Source organism: Zalophus californianus, chromosome X, assembly GCF_009762305.2.
Source record: "Zalophus californianus isolate mZalCal1 chromosome X, mZalCal1.pri.v2, whole genome shotgun sequence".
Lineage (NCBI taxonomy): Eukaryota > Metazoa > Chordata > Mammalia > Carnivora > Otariidae > Zalophus > Zalophus californianus.
Genome location: NC_045612.1, coordinates 31,201,885 through 31,222,170, shown reverse-complemented (window position 1 = coordinate 31,222,170; position 20,286 = coordinate 31,201,885). Strand labels below are relative to the sequence as shown.

Genomic DNA, 20,286 nt, shown 5'->3' with positions numbered 1-20,286 from the left:
CTGTACGGTTGTGGTTGTAGCAGATGTGTGCAGTTTTGTCGCCACCGCTCATGCCGGTCAAGATCTAGAACATTTTCATCGTCCTCCAAAAGGGTCCCTTGTACCCCTTTGTAGTCAGTCCCCTCACCCCTGACCTTGTACTCTTGCCACCACTGATCTGTTTTGTATCCCTAAATTTTTGCCTTTTCTAGAATGTCTTACGAATGGAATCCTCAAACACATAGCTTTTGGGGTCTGGCTTATTTCACTTAGCACAGTGCATTTAAGAGATATCCGTGTTGTGTCTATCAGTGGTTCATTCCTTTTCGTTGTCGAACAACATTCCGTGATATGGCTATACCACAGTTTATTTTACTGTTCACTTGTTCAAGGACAGTGGGCTTGTTTCCAGTTTGGGGCTTTTTTGAAGAAAGCTACTGTACACATTCATGTATGTGTCTTTATGTAGACATAGGTTTCCCCTTCTCTTGGGTAAATACCTAGGGGTGGGCCTCCTGGGTCATGAAGTAGATGTATGTTTCATTTTATAAGGAACCATCCAACTGTTTTCCATGGAGGCTGTGCTATTTTACATTTCCACCGACACTATAGGAGAGACCCGGTTACTCTGCATCTTTGTCGGCACTTGGGAATGTCAGTATTTTTTTATTTTAGCCATTCTACTAGGAATATGAGGGTTCAATCACTTATTTAGAATAATTTGGATATTTTCAGCAGTTTCTCTCAACTCGTCCCTGCCTGTGCTTTCTAAGACCGGGTGCTCCCAACCTGCTTAGTCCATCTCTCATTAGACAGCCCGAGGCAGTGGAAGCGTCACTTTTGCTCTTGCTTCTGTTTTTCTGCTTTCCCTTTCCTTTCCTACTAGGCTTCTCAAACCAGAAAACGTCAGCGCAGAGGAGCTTAGAAATAATCTAGCGCAGGGGTGGCAAACTTTTCCTGTAAAGAGCCAGAGAGGGAACATTCTTGACTCACCCGGCCATTCGGTCTTAGTCATGGCAACTCACCTCTGCTGTGGTAACCTGAAAGCAGCCACAGAGGGCACAGAAGCGAGGAGGTGTGTCGGGTGCCGATAAAACTTTATTTACAAACAGGCAGCCTATTGGATCCAGCCCTTCCACCACAGTTTGCTGACCCCTGGTTTGGTCCAGCAACTTTATTTTACAGATGAGGCGACTGAGCTCAGGTTCTACCCTTTCCCTTGTTTTGTAAGTAAAGAAGGCAAAGGCCAGGATACTGGCTTTTGCCATTAAGAGACACACTTAACATTGAGTTCAGGATGAACTTACCTTTGAGTGCATGATTCCCGGTTCAAGCAAATTCATGTCTAGCATGAAACTGTTAATATAGGGTCTTTCAAAAGTTTTAACTGCACTAAGACTTTTGGGGACATTTTATATATTGCCATTGACCTCGACACTGGTTGACTTTTTGAGCCTATTATCTCTGGAGCAATGGCCAAATTTGAGTGGCAAGAAAATGAAGGTAGTAACAGTTAATGGAAGAAAAGCACGCCACCCTTATATTCTTCTTCTTCAAAAGACTGTGTTTCCAGTTTTGGAGATGTCCACTTTCTCTCTCAAGATAGCTATCAGACATCATGTAACAATCCCACGCTCTCCCCTCCCCCTTGAATGTTAATTCCCGATGGTTTGGTTTCATGAATTGTTCAAATAGATGAAGATTCTTAGTAAAAAAACAAAACAAACAAACAAAAACAACCCCAAACCAAAACCGTAACAGGATAACATACACTCCTGGTTCCAACACATAAACCTAAAAATAAGCCCTGGCCGCTGGTCCTCAGGGAGAGAACATTATTTAGAAGAGTCGTGTGTGTGTGTGTGTGTGTGTGTGTGTGTGTGTGTGTGTGTGTGTGTGTGTGTGTGTGTGTGTGTGTGTGTGTGTGTGTGTGTGTGTGTGTGTGTGTGTGTTTGTGTTTGTGTGTGTTTTCCTTCCAGCACTGGAAGAAGTACGACATCTATGAGAAGCAAACCAAAGAAGAGACCGACTCTGTGGTGCTGATAGAAAACCTGAAGAGAACCTCTCAGTGACGGGGATATTTATTTTAACCTTCAGCATGACCTTGTGAAGATTCATCCCATTCTGCATTTGTTATCTGGGAACTCGTGAAACGGAAACTGAAACTACTGGGCCATTTAAAAACAGGCAGCTCAGAAGAGCCGCGGTCTTTCTGTTGAATGGAGCACTGAGAAACTAAACGTAAGGGGCTCTTTGGTGAAGAGAGTGGAGTCCTTGTTGTCGAATTGTGAAAGCAGACCGCCCTCGCGACGCCTTCAAAGTCAGGGACAAAGCAAACAGCGATGATGGCGGTAGAGTTAATCTTACCAAGAGTTGTGACAACTGAGGGATCTGTGCCTGCTTTGTATTCTCTGTGTCCAACAAAACCAACACATTCGATTTTGTTGTGTGAAACTCATTTTGGGTGCAGTTGCTCATGCCAGCCCCTGAGTCACAGAGAACTTCTAGCAAACGAAATTGATAAAATCTGTTATCTGTTGCTTGGGATCTTGTGGAGGAATGTGTGTGGCTCTGAAACCTCTTAGCAGCCTGGAATCCTCATCGCCGTGAGCAGCAGGTGTCTCCGCTTGGAAAGGCTCGGACATCCGCGCTGGCCCCGAGGAGGGCACCTCCAGAAAAAGCAGAGGCCGCTCCTTTCCTGACACCTTTCAAAGCCACGGCAGGCTTTTGGGGGCCCCCGTAGCGGGTGGCAGGACTTGCTGGGTGTGAGGGTGTGCAGCTCATGCCTTCTTCCCTTCCACTGCTCAGAGCAGATGCTCGCCCCCCCCCACCCCCCGTGCCCCTGCACTTGGCCCCCAGCCCTGAGGCGCCGCTCACTCGGACGGACGACAATTGGGCCGAGACCCCTCTGTCCTTACCACTTTATCTCCACCGGTCAGGTGCCAGACCTTGGCCGTCCACGTGCACCTTCATTCCCGGCAGCCAGCGGGTCTTTCCCTTCTGGCTAGAAATTAGAACGTAAAGCTGCGCAGAACACCTAGAGGGGCAGGGAGTAATTTGCATCTCAGGTAAAGTGTGAGGAGACTAAGAAACAATGACTGATTCTTGCATATTTTGTAACTTCTGCGTTGAGTCTGCATTTCTTGGAAGGTTTTCAGTGTGTACTATTTCTCTATGCATTTTCTAAGCAGAAACGAGGTATTATCTTCACTTCGAGCTTTGCTCTTGGCTTCAGAAAGGAATAGTTCCGTCTTCCCCTTTTCCCTTCCAGCCACGACTGGTTATGAGTAGGTTTTGCTTCTTGTATGGACAACATCTGAGGCTCCAACATTTGTATTTTTTTTTTTTTTGCATACTCAGTTAGGGTTCCATTCTCACCCAGCCCTGCATCAGACCCACAGAGATGCTCCCTCCACTCCTCCTCCTTCCTCCAAATTTAAAGAAGCGTGGAAGCGAGAAGCCCCCCTCCCCCCCCCCCCGAGTCTCTCTCCCCCGACGCACGGACTCCGATCCCTGATAAGAACTTGAAAATGTGATACCGCAGGTTCTCCAGACATTCACCCGTGGGCAGCAATCAGATGTTGCGACTTGCAGCTCCTGCTTTTAGGGGACGACAGGAGGTCAGAGGTTTGGGCCCAGGTGGCCACCGGCTGGCACGGCCGCGGAGGAGGAGTGAGCCCTGGCTTGTCGGAGGAAATTGTGGGCCAGGGGTAGATGTCAACGTGTTTCCTCCCTGTGCCTTTTTTTTTTTTTTTTAGGTCAGATTGAGGTGAGAGACAGGCAGAGTAGATGTCCCACCTTGTTCTGCGGTTCTCTAGAAAGAGCATTTGGTTTTCCTGTGTCGGAATGAGATTCTCTCCCAGTCAAATCTTTTATAATTCTGGAAAGCAAAACACCTACATGCCTCAGCCAGGGCCATTTTTCCTGATATCCTATTTAGATGGCAGTGAGGGAGGGGATGCTTTGGGATCATGGTTCCCCAAGGGACTGCAGATGGTGACAGTCACAGCCCGGGAGCGGGAACATCACACTTGGTTTCCATTCTCCGCTTTGAGCAGTCAGATAGTTGAGGGAAAGGGGGGCAGCAAACTACAGGAGTACCTATGGCTGTTGGAGAATTGCTGAAGAGTGATTCGCCCGGTGTTGGGAGCTCTCGGGAACTTGAGTACATCAGTGGGATTTCCATAACCTGTAGGAAACACGTAGGTTCGTTCGCTGTGTCATGCCTAAACTATATGGATTATCTTTCCCTCCACCCACCTAAGTAAACCCAGTGTAAGGATGGTCATTCTTATTCTTTCATTCAGATAAGTTTTTCCTCTATCTGGGCACTGAAGGGATACGCGAAACAATGTTAAGAATATTTTTGGTAATGCCTTCAACTAGGGATCATTTTGTTTAACTTCTTATAGGAAAGCTTGAGTGAAATAAATACTGTCTTTTTGTATGTCACCCACATGTTCTCCTTTGGTCTTATTTTGGGGTAAAGCGTTGTGAGGAGTGGGTGGTGGAAAAATTGGAGTTAAAAGAATAAATGTTGTGGGGAAAAAAAAAATCCAAAACAGCTATTTTATCTTACAGTCATTTCTTATAAGCTGCTCTGCTGTTCTCGGTGCGCCTGTGTTTTCTGATAAGAACATGCACCGAGTTTAGTATCAGCGGTACCTAAAGGGACGCAAGTATTTGATAAACCGTAGTTGTGGTAATTAAGGGAAATGCACTGCGGGGCGGCTGCAGGGCGGGGGTGGGGGGCCCAGGAGGGAGAGCGGGGTCCACAGGTACAGCTGAGGTAGCTCCACGGGGCAGGCGGCTGCAAGGGGCTCCAGCTGTCGTCATTCCAACGGCGGGACAGCAAAGTATGTCATTGCCAAAGATGGGGTGGGGGTGGGGGCGACTCTGCCGGCTGCCTGCGCATCTCCATCCTGACATACCTGGTGGTTTGGGTGGTCCTGGTGAAGAAGGGTTACCAAGACTGCAACACCTCCCGGCAGAGCAGCGTGTCACCATAGTCAAGGGCGTGACCTTCACCAACACCACCTTAGAGCTCGGGGAGCGGCTCCGGCCTGTTGCCCACGATGTCATCCCACCGCGGGGAGAGAGTGTCTGTCGTCACCAACCTGATTGTGACCCCCAACCAGCGGCAGGAAACCTGTGGGAAAAGAAAAAGAAATACAAGTGTACACGTGCGTGCACACACACACACGCACACGCACGCACATTGTTGAGACTGTCCTGGTATACATGATGGGGGACCCCCAGTTAGAAATTAGTCACATGAGCAGGTGAGATTTGAGCCTAATAATCAGTTTTCAATAACTGTCCTCTTAAGAGATGGTAATGTGGTTTCGTATTTTCTATAACTATAGCAAAATGGTTTCAGTGTCATGGAGGGTTTTTTTTTTCTCATTCGTGTTGTTAAAAGGGAAACCACGGGCCCAGCATGGTGTCACTTAACCCAAGTCAGTAAGCCAAGACTTAATACGTAACTGCAGTTTCAGCCTTTAACCTTTAGCCAGTCAACATGGAATTTCCTGCTCAGCACTAGGAATTTTACTGATAGACCCTTTCCGTTCCCTTTGGGAGGGTGACCTTGCTTAAAACAATGGATTCCTTGCTAATAATTTCCTTTTTTCCACTCCCTATCTTTATTATTAATTTTTTTTAGAGAGGTAAGGTGGAGGAGGGGCAGGAGAGGGAGAGAGAAAGAATCTTCAGCAGGCCCCACACCCAGCATGGAGCCACCTATGTGGGGCTCGATCTCACGACCCTGAGATCGTGACCTGAGCTGAAATACAGAGTCGGACACTTAGCCAGCTGAGCCACCCAGGCGCCCCTCACTCTCTGAAACAAATAATGCAACATATGTTAAGGAAGAAAAAAAAAAAAAGCAGGAGGGGAAGAATGAAGGGTGGGAAATCGGAGGGGGAGACGAACCACGAGAGACGATGGACTCTGAAAAACAAACTGAGGGTTCTAGAGCGGAGGGGGGTGGGGGGATGGGTTAGCCTGGTGATGGGTATTAACGAGGGCACGTACTGCATGGAGCACTGGGTGTTATGCACAAACAGTGAATCATGGAACACTACATCCAAAACTAATGATGTAATGTATGGTGACTAACATAACAATAAAAATTTTAAAAAGTCTTTTCTTGGGGCGCCTGGGTGGCTCAGTCGTTAAGCATCTGCCTTCGGCTCAGGTCATGATCCCAGGGTCCTGGGATCGAGCCCCGCATCGGGCTGCCTGCTCTACGGGAAGCCTGCTTCTCCCTCCCCCACTCCCCCTGCTTGTGTACCCTCTCTCGCTTTGTCTCTCTCTGTCAAATAAATAAATAAAATCTTTAAAAAAATACAAAAGACTTTTCTTTTCTGTGGCTCTTTTTTTTAAGATTTTATTTATTTGACAGAGAGAGACAGCAAGAGAGGGAACACAAGCAGGGGGAGTGGGGGAGGGAGAAGCAGGCTCCCCGCTGAGCAGGCAGCCCGATGCGGGGCCCCATCCCAGGACCCTGGGATCATGACCTGAGCCGAAGGCAGACGCTTAATGACTGAGCCACCCAGGCGCCCCTCTGTGGTCCTTTTGAACTCTTCTCTACGTATTAGGTGCGGATGCTGCTGGATTCATGAGTCAAATAATAAAGCCGATTAGATCTTTCAAATTTACTTTGTTGAGTTTTTGTTATTTAACAGTGTTAAGCTCTAGGAATGGGTCTTTAGCCAGACCACATTTATTAATTACCCTGAATCTTTACAAGATCCAAACCCTAGGGGGTGGGTAGGGGCTGCTGAGCTCGGTGAGGTTATTTCTGTAACTATCTAGAATGATCCAAGAAGAGTCTGGAAATCTGTCTCCAGGTAAGTATAGTTGTGTTTTTAATAAGAAAGCTTTGCTGCTTAATACATCAATATACTGAGTATTATGACAGAAAACATTTGAGTACAGACACTTGAGGTTGCTTATCTATATGAGATCTATGGAAAACACATTTTTGTAGTCATAAACATGTTCACCTTGTCTCGGGGAGAGGAGCCAGAATGATTGAAGTACATTTGATTTCCAGAGTAATTTACCATTTTGTCATTTCCATGAAGTCCTGCTCGTTTCCAAGCTCACATAAGAAACACGTTATGCCATCAGAGTATTAGTAGTTTCAGAAGAAAGCAAGGAAACAAGAACACTTATTTCAGAGACTCTTCTTTTAAACGCTGATGATTAGATCAAGCAGTAAGTTTCTTGTAAATACTGTAGCTAAGTCATGGCATGCTATTACTTTAAGCGAGGGAGGAGATTTATTGGCATTTGGATATGCTAGATATTTTTGACATCAATCCCCAAGATGAATTCTTCCTGAAGGTTCTTTGGCCTTTAACTGTCTTTCCTAATCGTCACACTATTAGTTTACTATTAGCAACAGGAAAATATTTGACTGCTAGTTTTCAACATTTTTTAGGTATGAACATTACATAAAAAGAGAAAATAGTTATTGAGTGGCTACCAGGTGCCAAGTTAGATGTATTATTTCACTAAATTCCCATGTGACACCCATGAGATAGGTGGCATTGTTACCTTCATTTTATAGATGAAGAGACTGAGATATAAAATGATTGAGTTGGGGGCGCCCAGATGGTTCACTCAGTTAAGCATCTGACTTCCGCTCGGGTCATGGTCTCGGGGTCCTGAGATCGAGCCCTGTGGCAGGCTCTGCGCTCAGTTGGGGGTCTGCTTGTCCTTCTGCCCTTCCCCCAGCTCGTGCGCTCTCCCTCCCTCCCTCTCTCTCAAATAAAATATTTAAAAAAAATAAAACAATTGAGTTGTGTATGCAAGATCACCCAGCTAGTAAATGACTGAGACAGAATTGGAAACCAAGTCAGCCTGACATGAGAGCCTGTATTAGGAGGCCAGTGATATATTTACTTGTCCTAAGAAGAAAGCTACCTAAAGAAGAAACATTTTCTTTCAAATTGTTGCCAAATTGCTTATCAAACAGAAGCTATTTGAGAATTTAAACCATTTAAGTGAGCTTTTTACAGCGTCTTCAGATTCGTTTGTGCATGCTATTCATCTGTGTGCTTTGCACAGTGCAAAGTAACCTAGCTTAGAATGTCGGAGTTCCAAATGACCTTGGGCAGACGTTTCTTCCTGTTTGCATTGGCTTCCCTATCTATAAGATGAAGATGTTAGACTTCGCGATTTTTCATGCCATCCAAAGTTCCTAACAGTGGCCGTAAGTTGTGGAACTCATTCAGAAGTGGGGGTCTTTGCTACAGACACAAGCAATGCCATGGGCAGGTCCCTACCTCTGGCTGGGCATCAGTGTTCTCTGTAAAATAAGGAGACTGGACTAGATTAGCTCTATTCTGACATCCAACAAAAACTGAGATAATGACTTGTTTTGCATATCAAGAAAATGCATTTACGGTCACCTCCTGTTGCTACAGGAAATAGCTAGCCATGAGTGGTGGTTAACTGCCAAAAGTAACCAGAGTGGGTCCTTTAATACAACAGTACGAACAGAGGGATTGATACCTTGGATGAGCCCTGTGGTACATCCAAATCAGAATTTTTCACAAGGGCCCAGCCATGATTGTGCCTAACAACTATTTCTTACCATGCTTTGCAGATCGTAGGTCATTTTGCCTAGAGACACAAAAAGGGATTTTTGTATAATACAGATTGCCTCTATAATGACATTTGATACGTTACCTAAAATAGAGTCCCTTTGAATTCAATACTTGCAAATTTGGTCATTGGATTTAACTTTTTGGTTTTTATTTGATCAAAATGAAACATGTACATTATCTTTTTTTTAAAGATTTCATTTATTTGACAGAGAGAGACACAGCGAGAGAGGGAACACAAGCAGGGGGAGTGGCAGAGGGAGAAGCAGGCTTCCCGCCGAGCAGGGAGCCCGATGTGGGGCTTGATCCCAGGACCTGGAATCATGACCTGAGCTGAAGGCAGACGCTTAACGACTGAGCCACCCAGGTGCCCCAACATGTACATAATTTTAAAAATCGAAGAATACCACAGGTCTTATAAAACACAGTGGTCTCCTGCCCCACCACTCCTGACCCCTGATTCCTGCTCCCAGAAAAGATGCCCTCACCCTATCCCTGGAGCCTGTGAAAACGTTACGTTACATGGCAAAAGGGGCTTTGCAGATGTCATTACGATTATAGATCTTAAAATGGGAAGATTTTCCTGGATTATCTGGGTGGGCCCAATCTCATCACTTGAGCCCTTAAAAGCAGAGAAATTTCTCAGGCTAGAAATGGAAGAGTCAAAGCACAGAAAGGTCTCAAAGTGTTGTCATGGGCTTGAGAATGAAGAGGCTGCTAGAAAGCGCTAGAAGGACCGAATCCTGCCAACAACGTGAAATGAGCCTGGCATCTGAATCTAACCCTAGCGTCTCCAGATAGGAGCCCAGCCTGGCCAACTACATGATTTCAGCCTTATGAGACCTCAAGCAGAAAATCAATCATACTTTGTTGGACTTCTGACCTACAGAAGTGTGAAATAATAAATTTGTGTTGTTTTAAACTGCTTTTAACGTTTTTAGCTGGTTCTTTTGGTATCTAACCCTTCTGACTAATGCCCAAATACTTAATGATGTTTCTTATTTTTATTTAGGTTTAGAAATTACCTATTTCTGAATTTCTGCTATGGAGGATGAGGAACTAGCTCTCTTATATGTCCCCAACACACACACACACATGCAGACATACACCACAGGCACTCACACTTCTACAAATACAAAAAAATTTTGGTTAAAATATTAAATATTTGCAATATTTGTATAATCATGCACAGTTGATCCATGTACAGTACCATTAAATTGTATTTCCTTTATCTTGTCTTCCCCAAATTGTCTCTTTTCTTTGATTTGTTTTTCTAAGTACCTGTCATGAGTTCAGCCCCAAACTTGCTGAGAGAACCACAGAACTCCATTTGGCATGGTCATCTATCACACGTAATCAATGAGTTCCATTTCTTTTTCTTGGGAGACAACCCTCGTGGAGTTTGCTGGCTACCCGATCCATTCTGGAATATTTGCCCTCTGGGCCTGCCACCCAACTGTCATCCGGGGAGTGCCCTTAGCTTCTCTTCTTTGTTCGACTCTGCTTTCCACATTTCAGGTGGTCCTCTTTCTTGCTTTATGCCCTGGTTTTGCCAGACTACATCCTGTACTCACTTCCTTAGAAAGATTGCGAGGGAGGTATATATTTTTTTTAAAAGATTTTATTTATTTGAGAGAAAGAGAGAATGCCGAGAATGCGCACGAGCCAGGCAGGGGAGGGGCAGAGAAGCAGGCTTCCCGCTGAGCAGGGAGCCCGATGCGGGACTCGATTCCAGAACCCTGGGATCATGACCTGAGCTGAAGGCAGATGCTTAAGTGAGTGAGTTAGCCAGGCGCCCGCGAGGGAGGTAATTTTTTTAATAAAACCCTTCTGTATCTGAACATATCTTCACATATGATTAAAATTAGCCCTTGGTGAAGAATTCCTAATTAGAAACAATTTCCCTTCAGATTTTTAAAACCATATTCCACTATGTTCTTGCTTCTAGCGTTGCTTTTGAAAAGTCTGATTCCTTTATTGATTTCCAATTTTCTGGGTGTAACTCTCTCTGCAAGCTTAAAAGTTTTCTTTTGGTCTCTAGTGTTTTAAAATTTCACAATGAGATGTCTTCTTGGGCATATAATTTTTTTTTTTAAAGATTTTAAGTACTCTCTATACCCAACGTGGGGCTCAGACTTACAACCTTGAGATCAAGGGATGCACGCTCCACCGGCTGAGCCAGCCAGGTGCCGCTCCTTTTCCTTTATGCGAAAATGAGAATCATGGTGACAGCAATGTATCCTGCTTTTACAATATCATGTTGCACTATTTTCCTTCATTGTATTGACTTGGCAGTGGCATGACATTTCCCAATTGCACTGTTTCGAGAAAAAGAATGCTATATTCAACTCTTAGGACATCAGAATCTTAGCTCTTTTTATGCTTCTAAAAACACTTAAAATCAAAAGTAGTTTTTTAAAGATTTGTTTGAGAAAGAGAGAGAAAGAAGGAGGGGGAAGGCGCAGAGGGAGAGAATCCTCAAGCAGACTCCCTGCTGAGCGCGGAGCCCCACATGGGGCTTGATCTCACAACCCTGAGATCATGACCTGAGCTGAAATCAAGAGTGGGCCACTTAACTGACTGAGCCACCCAGGCGCCCCAAATCAAAAGTAGTTTTTCTTTCTTTCCTTCTTTCTTTCCTTCTTTCTTTCTTCCATTCTATCTTTCTCCCTCTCTCTCTCCCTCCCTTTCCTTCCTTCCCCTGGGATAGATGGAAACTGAAGAAATAATGCTAGATAGCTGCTCCTTGGCAGTACAATAGGCTGTTTGGAGCCCAAACTAACCATTTTCTCAGGATGGGAGTGCAGTGTAAACATCTAATGTATGGGGATTAATGCGCGCCCTGCCATGCAGCCCAAAATAAGGCTGGCCAGTACCTGGGGGCACTGAGGAGGCTAAGAGACAATTGACAAGCCTCAGCCCGAAGAGGAGGCCTGGGTTAGCTGTGAGCTTCGCACCCAGGAGCTGCCTTGCCAGCACATAGGGGACCCACAGAGACTAGAACTAGAATCATAGAGGAAGAAGGTACCCAAGCTAGGAACAGTCTAAGCTTGCCTTCTCTGTCGATGTGATCATTTTCTTTCGACCAGGAGTGATGTGCAAACTGTATGACATGGGCACCAACCTGCCAGATCTGATGCCAATTTCTTGGTAGAGGCAGATTAGTATGACCCGCTACCGGACTCAGTAGAAAGGTACTGAGCACCTACCACGTGCCTGCCAGGCGAGTCATTTCCTTTCTCTTAGTTTGTGTTTTCTCACCTGGGAAAAAAGCAGTAAGCGATCTACAGGGGGCCTTTCAGGTCTAATATTCACAGTTAAGAAAATGGCAATTTGGAGTCGTTTTTCTAGAAAAATAATGGGAGCAGACATCAAAAAAGAGCAGCTGACCTAAGACTTGTAGATTTGAAAATGCAGACAAAACCAGAAGATGATTCTATGCGTTATTGTTTGACTTAAGAATTGGACTAAGAGTGAATCCCAAACGTCTTCTCTCCGTGCTGTGTCCGAAAGCAGTGGAGGGGCAATAAGGACAGCTCTCTCCCAAGCGTGAGTCGGCTTTATAGCTTGGACGTTCAAGCTGCATCCCACCAGCCCCCGCCAGAGTGCGTAGGCAAGATATCTTCCCCCTTCCAAGTCGACTCCTTTCTTTTTTTTTTTTTTAAGATTTTTTTTATTTATTTGACAGAGAGACAACGAGAGCAGAAACACAAGCAGGGGGAGTGGGAGAGGGAGAAGCAGGCTTCCCGCTGAGCAGGGAGCCCGATGCGGGGCTCGATCCCAGGACTCTGGGATCATGACCTGAGCCGGAGGCAGACGCCTAACGACTGAGCCACCCAGGTGCCCCGAGTCGACTCCTTTCTTTCAGCATCCTCTCCCCAGCTGCCACCACCCTCAGTGCTGTCTTTCCGTCGCTGGCAGTGGCTTCGCCAGTCTGGCAAGAGTCCATGTTCCAGACCTTTCCTACCTTCCTCTCTTTTCAGACTCCGCCTCACCTCATTTCTCCTCCCTTTTGGCTTCTGCCTCCTGATAACAAGACGTTTGATCCATTCATCCTTTCTAACGTGGTCAAGGAAGGCCAACGTGTTTGTGGGCTCCCTCTCCTGGGTGAGATTCATCGTCCGAGGAGCCTTTCCGAAATCATGCTGCCGCTTTCATGGTGGATTTTTTAAAATCCTTTATTATGGAAAAGTTCAAACATAAACAAAAGTGGAGAGACTGTTAAGATGAATGACCATCCTCCAATGATCAACATGGTTGGTCTTGCTTCGTCTCTACCTCCACCCATTCTCCATCTCACAGACAATGAATTACTTTGAAGCAAATCCCAGACGTTGTATCATTTCATCTGTAAATACTTCAGTACACATCTCTAAAAACTAAGGACCCCTTTTATTAAAAAAAAAAAACTACAATAGGGAAAGTGTTCGTTATTAAAGCTAATTTAAGGTTGTGGGGTTAATGAAAATAGACATGTCTTTAGAATTACCGGGATTAAATATACAACTTCTCTTCTGCTTGTGTTTACTGAAAATCACATAAGTTCATGTTATCTCTGTTGCAAATTTGTCAGAAAAAAAAAAACTTGAAATAATGGTTGACTTTGTCCAGTGCCTCCCGAAGTGTTGTGGGTAGTCTAAACATAATTGTTAAGAACAAGTAAATCAAATAGATGTAAATAAGATTAAAAGGTTTATAGGCAAACTTTTAAATAGCTTCCAAAATCTTTGGTAACCAGTAACTTTATAAAGTTTTGCCAAATTAAATGATGAGTGAAGTGAAAATCATGGACTGTCTAGATCACTTCCAAAAAGGTAAGATAAGAAAATGTGACGTATGGACACCTGGGTGGTTCAGTTGGTTAAGGGACTGCCTTTGGCTCAGGTCATGGTCCCGGGGTCCTGGGATGAGTCCTGCATTGGGCTCCCTGCTCAGCGGGGAGCCTGCTTCTCCCTCTGCCTGCCAGTCTCCTTGCTTATGTTCTCTCTCTCTCAAATAAATAAATAAAATCTTTTAAAAAAAAAGGAAAACATGAAGTACTGAAATCAATCAAGAAATAAACTGCAATACCATTAAGTATACCATACTTAAAAAAATTAACAATAATTGCTTAATATTATCAAATATCCAGTCAGTGTTTACACTTCCCCAACTGTCTCACTTCTTTTTTTTCTATTGTTTGTTCGAATCAGGATCCAGCAAGGCTCATGGTGGATTTTTGAATACCAACACTTTGTTATATATAGGGGCAAGGATTTAGGAACAAATAGTTGTTTGGCCCTCAAAACCTTACTGCATTGGCATCTAGTAATGAGTATGGCCCTGTCACCACAAAGTAGCTCCCCGCCACGACCTTCCAGATTGCTCTGACTGCACATTAGGGTCACTGTGTCTTGCACTGGGCTCTGGAAATTCTTGATAAGGACAGTAAGTCAGCCATGAACAAAGTGAAAACTCAAGATTGGCCTTGGAAGTTCTTACACAGCCAACACTCAGTTTTCCTTGGAAAAAAAAAAACAACAACAACCCTATACGCACACACACACCCTGCCCCACCCCCCACACAACCAAATGCCAACTTTTAATACGCGTAGGGAATGTTTGTGCACGTGGCAATCGAAAGCATATCTGTGTTGTATCATTTCTCCCCCCTTGGGATAAGGACTGATATAAGCATGTTGGAAATGTGATAATGAAGAAACACTTAAGCATGGATTCATTAGGACCAAAATGGCGTGACCCCTTTAGGATATTTTTAAATGTACTGAAAACTGGAAAGCAGGCCGGAAAAACAGGCTTAGGAGTCTGCATGGTAGGTTGAGGGAAATGATGTGTGGTTAAGTACGTGCTCCTTCCACCTGCTGAGTGAACACTTAGTCATGCAGCTTTTGGTAAGTTGTTGGCTTGGATAGCATTGGGAAATATTGATATGCACCATGTGACTACCACCAGCAGGATGGAGTAGATCCACTGGAGTGAAAAAAAGCTGATTGAATTGAACCGTGGAGTCTGGGAGCAGCATTCCTGCTACCAGGGTCTGCTCTAGTCCACTGCTTTATTCCTTCATTCAGGAAGCCTTTACATGAGTATAGAGTATGTATAAGATGCTGTGGTGGGTTCAAAGAAGAATAGGACTTGCTTTCTGTCTCCTTGTTTCTCAGAGTCCGAGCTAGGGACGGGACATCTGTTTCATCTGGTGAACCAGTTCTGCCTGGAGATACTGTTTTGAGAAGGATTTTGAGATTGCGTTTAGGCTCAGCAGAAAGACAGCTAAGATCCGTTAGTGATGCCTCTCATGGGGTACTGGTTGGGGGATGACTTGAAGAATTTGTGCCACGTAGTTGCCATCCTGGGCTAAGGGAGGGAGGGAGGGAGTGATCCATATATATAAATAATAATCTTCAAGGCAGAGTGTGAAAAATTAAAGCTATAAAAGGAGGTCCAAATGAAGTGCTGTAGACAGGCAATAGAAGGAATGATCTGAACCTTGAAGTGTGAGTCGAATCTGAACAGATTCACAAAAGGGGGCATTCTTGTCCTGGGAAGAGGTTGGGCAAAGTCACAGATGGTGGTAGCAGGATGGATTGTGGGAGGAAGACGATGGAGATAAGCCAATGAGGTAGGAGCTTAGTTGAGAGGTGGCGAGGCTCTCCTGTGCCAGGGAAATTAGAAAAGAGAACTCAGATCTGAAATATTTTAGAGGTGGACTCACCAGGACTTGACGAATGAACAGGAGATGTTCAAGATGCTATAGAGAAGCAAAGCCTGGAGTGGGGGTGAGGGAGGGGGCGGATGAGAAACACGAATTCTGTTTTGGACATGTGGACTGTAGGCTGTTGGCGGGAACCACTGGGTCATGATTTCCAACAAGGTTGGAGGGCACTCGGGTGGCAATGAGAGCAAAGCAACTTCAAGAGTCAGGGGTGCGGGAGCCAGCCCCCGGGAAAAGAGCAGTGGGCTCACTCCCAGAAGACTCATTGCAAGCCTCTGGGCACAGGGTGAAGAAATTCCAAATCTGAGCTTGCTACAGGGCAGTCATGCAGTGGCAAGCGAGACCGCAAGGCAGAGCCCTTACCAGCAACTCGCAGCTCCAGAGTAACACACTGCTGCCATCTGGGGGCTGCATGGAGAAATGCTAATGGCAGCTCTGTGATTGCCACTTAGGGAGAGGGGACATGATTTGGGGGCCACCAAGACCCCTCCTCTCAAAAACCTTTTATAGTTCTTCCTCGAAGTCTTTTTAGGCTAGGTCTATTCCTCCATCCCCAACGGAGGAAACTGTGGGGGCACGTGTTCTGTAGTATCCTTTCTTTCTGGAAGCGTTTAACCCTTGACAGCAGACTACTTCCGGCCAGCTATGGCATGCTGGCACCGAATTGAGCTCTTTCCTGCCCCCGCTGCTGTCCTGTAGCTGCCGACCAAGGTTCTGGCTGGGACCACAGCTCTCCGCTGGACCCACCAAATCCCTCGTTTTGACCGAGTCACTGGTTGGCTTTGACTTTTGATATTAGGACACCCTCGTTTTTGCCTCCAGGGGCACCGCTTCCTCCTTCGATGTTTTCTTTTGCCAACCTCCTTTTCTGGAGTGGAACCGGGTCTTCGTCTTTTCGGTTCATTCATTTAGCAAACATTTATTGAGTGGGTACACTGTGCTAAGCACTGAAGCCACGTTGGGGAGGAAAACAGATGTGGCCCCTCAAGAAGTTGTATGACAGGGGCGCCTGGGTGGCTCAGTCGTTAAGCGTCTGCCTTCGGCTCAGGTCTGGGATCAAGCCCCTCATTGGGCTCCCTGCCCGGCGGGGAGTCTGCTTCTCCCTCTGCCCCTCACCCTACTCCCGTGCTCTCACTCTCACTCTCTCTCAAATAAATAAATAAAATTGTATGACAGTCTAACTGTAAAGACAGAAGACAGTCATAAGAAGTGTGATCGTTGCTCTGAGGGAAAGGTGGATGCTGCAGTGGGAGCAGGAAACGGGAATCTGATCACATCTTGAAGGGTAGTGAAAACTTTTCTGACATTTAAGCTGAAATTTGAACGATTAGTACAAATTGGCCAGGAGATAACTATTCTGAAAAATATGAAATCCCCAAGGCTTTGGAAATAAGGAGCCATTGTCCTGGTTCCTCTGTCTTCTGGGATGATAGTGCAATAGGGAGATTCATCAGCTTTATACACACAGTCCCTCAGAGAGTCTTGAGTCTGGAATTGGCATGTCAATTAAAGTGAAAAGTAGGTGTTTAAAATAAAAATAATAGTTACAACAACAATCAGAAAATCAGGAAACATAGAAATATAGAACCAGGGGCACCTGGATGGTGCAGTTGGTTAAGTTTCTGACTCTTGGTTTCGGCTCAGGTCGTGATCGCAAGGTCGTGAGATTGAGCCCCGCATTGGGCACCACGCTCAGTGCGGAGTCTGCTTAAGATTCTTTCTCCCTCAAGGGGAACCCTCCTACACTGTTGGTGGGAATGCAAGCTGGTGCATCCCCTCTGGAAAACAGTATGGAGGTTCCTCAAACAGTTGAAAATAGAGCTACCATACGATCCAGCAATTGCACTACTGGGTATTTACCACAAAGATACAAATGTAGGGATCCAAAGGGGTATGTGCACCCCAATGTTTATAGGAGCAATGTCCACAATAATAAATAAATAAAATCTTTTAAAAAAAAAGGAAAACATGAAGTTTCCACAGCCAAACTGTGGAAAGAGTCAAGATGTCCATCGACAGATGAGTGGATAAAGAAGATGTGGTATATATACACAATGGAATATTATGCAGCCATCAAAAGGAAGGAGATCTTGCCATTTGCAATGACGTGGATGGAACTGGAGGGTGTTATGCTGAGTGAAATAAGTCAATCAGAGAAAGACATGTATCATATGACCTCACTGATATGAGGAATTCTTAATCTCAGGAAACAAACCGAGTGTTGCTGGAGTGGTGGCGGGTGGGAGGGATGGGGCGGCTGGGTGATAGACATTGGGGAGGGTATGTGCTATGGTGAGCGCTGTGAATTGTGCAAGACTGTTGAATCACAGACCTGTACCTCTGCAACAAATAATGCAACATGTTAAGAAAAAAGAAAAAGAAGAAGATAGCAGGAGGGGAAGAATGAAGGGGAGTAAGTCGGAGGGGGAGACGAACCATGAGAGACGATGGACTCTGAGAAGCAAACTGAGGGTTCTAGAGGGGAGGGGGGTGGGGGGATGGGTTAGCCTGGTGATAGGTATTAAAGAGGGCACATTCTGCGTGGAACACTGGGTGTTATGCACAAACAATGAATCATGGAACACTACATCAAAAACTAATGATGTAATGTATGGTGATTAACATAACAATTAAAAAAAGACTTTTTCTCCCTCACCCTCTGCCCCTCTCCCCTCTGCGTGCACTCTCTCTCTCAAATAAATAAAATCTTAAAGAAATACAGAACAACAACAACAACAAAAATAACCCCCCAAACTCTGTATTAGCCTGCCCTTTTTGGAAAAGAACACATATAAGAAGATAAAGAAATACTAATATTCTTGAAGTCCCAAAGCACCATGTTTCAGTTTCTTTCACTTTTTTTCCTTTCTAAGAATTGAGCCAATTTTTAAAATCTCCACATACACTCATTTGAATTGGAACATAATGTCTTAAATATGCTAACACATTGGATCTGAACCAACGCAAGATATCAAAAATCTACTTGAATTTCAGATTCCTCATCAGTAAAATAAGGATAATAGTAGATACATCCTGGGGTTTTTTTTATTTTTATTTTTATTTTTTTTTTTGAGACGTAATGAGTTAACACTTGCGAAGCACTTTAAACCAGTGCCTGGCCCATCATAAGCACATAATACACATTAGTAGTATATTTCGGGGCTGACTGTTCATAGAACATGTCAGGGGAAAGGCTATCAGGCTGCTGGAATGAGGTTGCTCTGACACCATGCCATGGAAAAGACTGGCTATTCCAGCCACACACAAAGGGCCAACCCTGACACTAGAAATGCTAAGTGGAAAAAAAAGAAGCCGAGAATGTTGCATGTAAGTCAGCCCGTTTGGAGAGGTGCACACAGAGAGAAGCTTATTCTGTAGCTCATGTTCCTAAGGGATCTCCTCTTCCCCCGTTCCTGACAGGTAATCTGGTCTCCACCTAAATACCTCCAGCGACAGGGAGTTCTCTGTTATTGGAGAGAGCCCGTTTCATTCTCTGATAGTCCATTCTAATTTTTTTAGATCAGTCTTTACATTCTATGGTCAAAAATCGTCTCCCTTGTATATCCATCTACCTGTGAATCCTTCTGCCCTGGGGAAACAAAGAGAACAAAAAAGTTTTCCACACTATTGGCAAACTGGGAGCAAGGACTGTAGATGGTAGATCCTGAATTTGATAACCGTGCTGTAGTTATCTCTGAGAATGTCCTTGTCCTTGGAAATTACCCACTGAAATATGAAAAGAAGTGAAATGACATATACAATAGTTCTGCAAATGGTTCAGAAAAAAGAACATTAATACGTAAGTAGGGAGAGAGTCGCAAAATATTCACAATTGGTGGGATCTGGATAGATAGTCTAGGAGGATTCTTTGTAGTATTTTTTTAAAGGTTTTATTTATTTATTTATTATTTATTTATTTATTTATTTATAGCTCAAGCAGAGGGAGGGGCAGAGGGAGAGAGAGAGAGAGAGACTCTCCAGTAGACTCCGTGCCGAGCAGAGCCCCACGCGGGGCTTCATCCCACAACCCTGACATCACGACCTGAGCCAAAATCAAGAGTTGGAAGCTTAACCGACTGAGCCGCCCAGGCGCCCCTCTTTGTAGTATTCTTGTACCTATTCTTTTTTTTTTTTTTTAAGATTTCTATTTATTTATTTGACAGAGAGAGACACGGAGAGAAAGGGAACACAAGCAGGGGGAGTGGGAGAGGGAGAAGCAGGCTTCCCATGGAGCAGGGAGCCCGATGCAGGGCTCGATCCCAGGACCCCGGGACCATGACCTGAGCCCAAGGCAGATGCTTAATGACTGAGCCACCCAGGCACCCCTCTTGTACCTATTCTGTAATCTTGAAATTATCTCAAAAGAAAAAGTTAATAAAAAAATCCTTCCTCTTCCATATGACGGCTCTTCAAAGGTTTGAGAACGATTACCACATTTATGTGATTCTACTTTTCTCTCTCACTCACTTGTTAGTTCATTCATTATTTCATTCTTCGACAAATATGGATTAAGCATCTGCTTTGGGCCAGGCCCAGCTGGGCACCATGAGTCCAGCAGAGAAGGTAGTCAGTTCCATCTACTGCCATGGAACTTGGGGGCACTTAGGGAAGACCCAAGGTAATCAACAAGTAGTTCTATTCTTTCTACCTGTGATAGAATTACAAAGGAAGGGTGGAGGTGGTGGTATGGGAGAGCCTACCAGAAGGTTCTGAACCTAGCCAATGGCCCCAGCATCTAAGGTTGTAGGGATGCAAAGGGCAGTAAGCCAGAGAGATTAGCGCTCCTTTATGAAAAATCTGTTGGCTGAGGGGAAGGATTTGTGGGCCCAGGTGAGCAGCTTCCGACAAGCATCTGACAAGCCGTTCCATCTGCTCCCTTAAATGTCACAGAGCACTGAAAAGAGATTACCTGGATTTGAATGACAGCTGCCGTGTCCCAGAGATGAAGCTATGAAAGGAATAGAAAAGCCTCGGCGC

General features: G+C 44.9%; 1 protein-coding gene across 3 annotated transcripts in view; it reads left to right on the top strand.

Annotated features, from left to right (window-relative positions):
• Nucleotides 1–20,286, top strand: part of IL13RA1 (interleukin 13 receptor subunit alpha 1) — an 81,442-nt gene that overhangs the window by 49,351 nt on the left and 11,805 nt on the right. Inside the window, exon 11 of one of the 3 annotated variants that reach the window (XM_027607818.1) lies at nt 12,581–12,784. The exons of 1 other annotated variant lie outside the window; for it this stretch is intronic. In XM_027607818.1, coding sequence (XP_027463619.1) covers nt 12,581–12,769 — 189 coding nt within the window. In that variant the 3' untranslated portion in view covers nt 12,770–12,784. Of the gene's footprint in view, nt 1–1,958; nt 4,432–12,580; nt 12,785–20,286 lie in introns of those variants that run through there. One more of the 3 variants, XM_027607820.2, reaches the window with a different exon arrangement.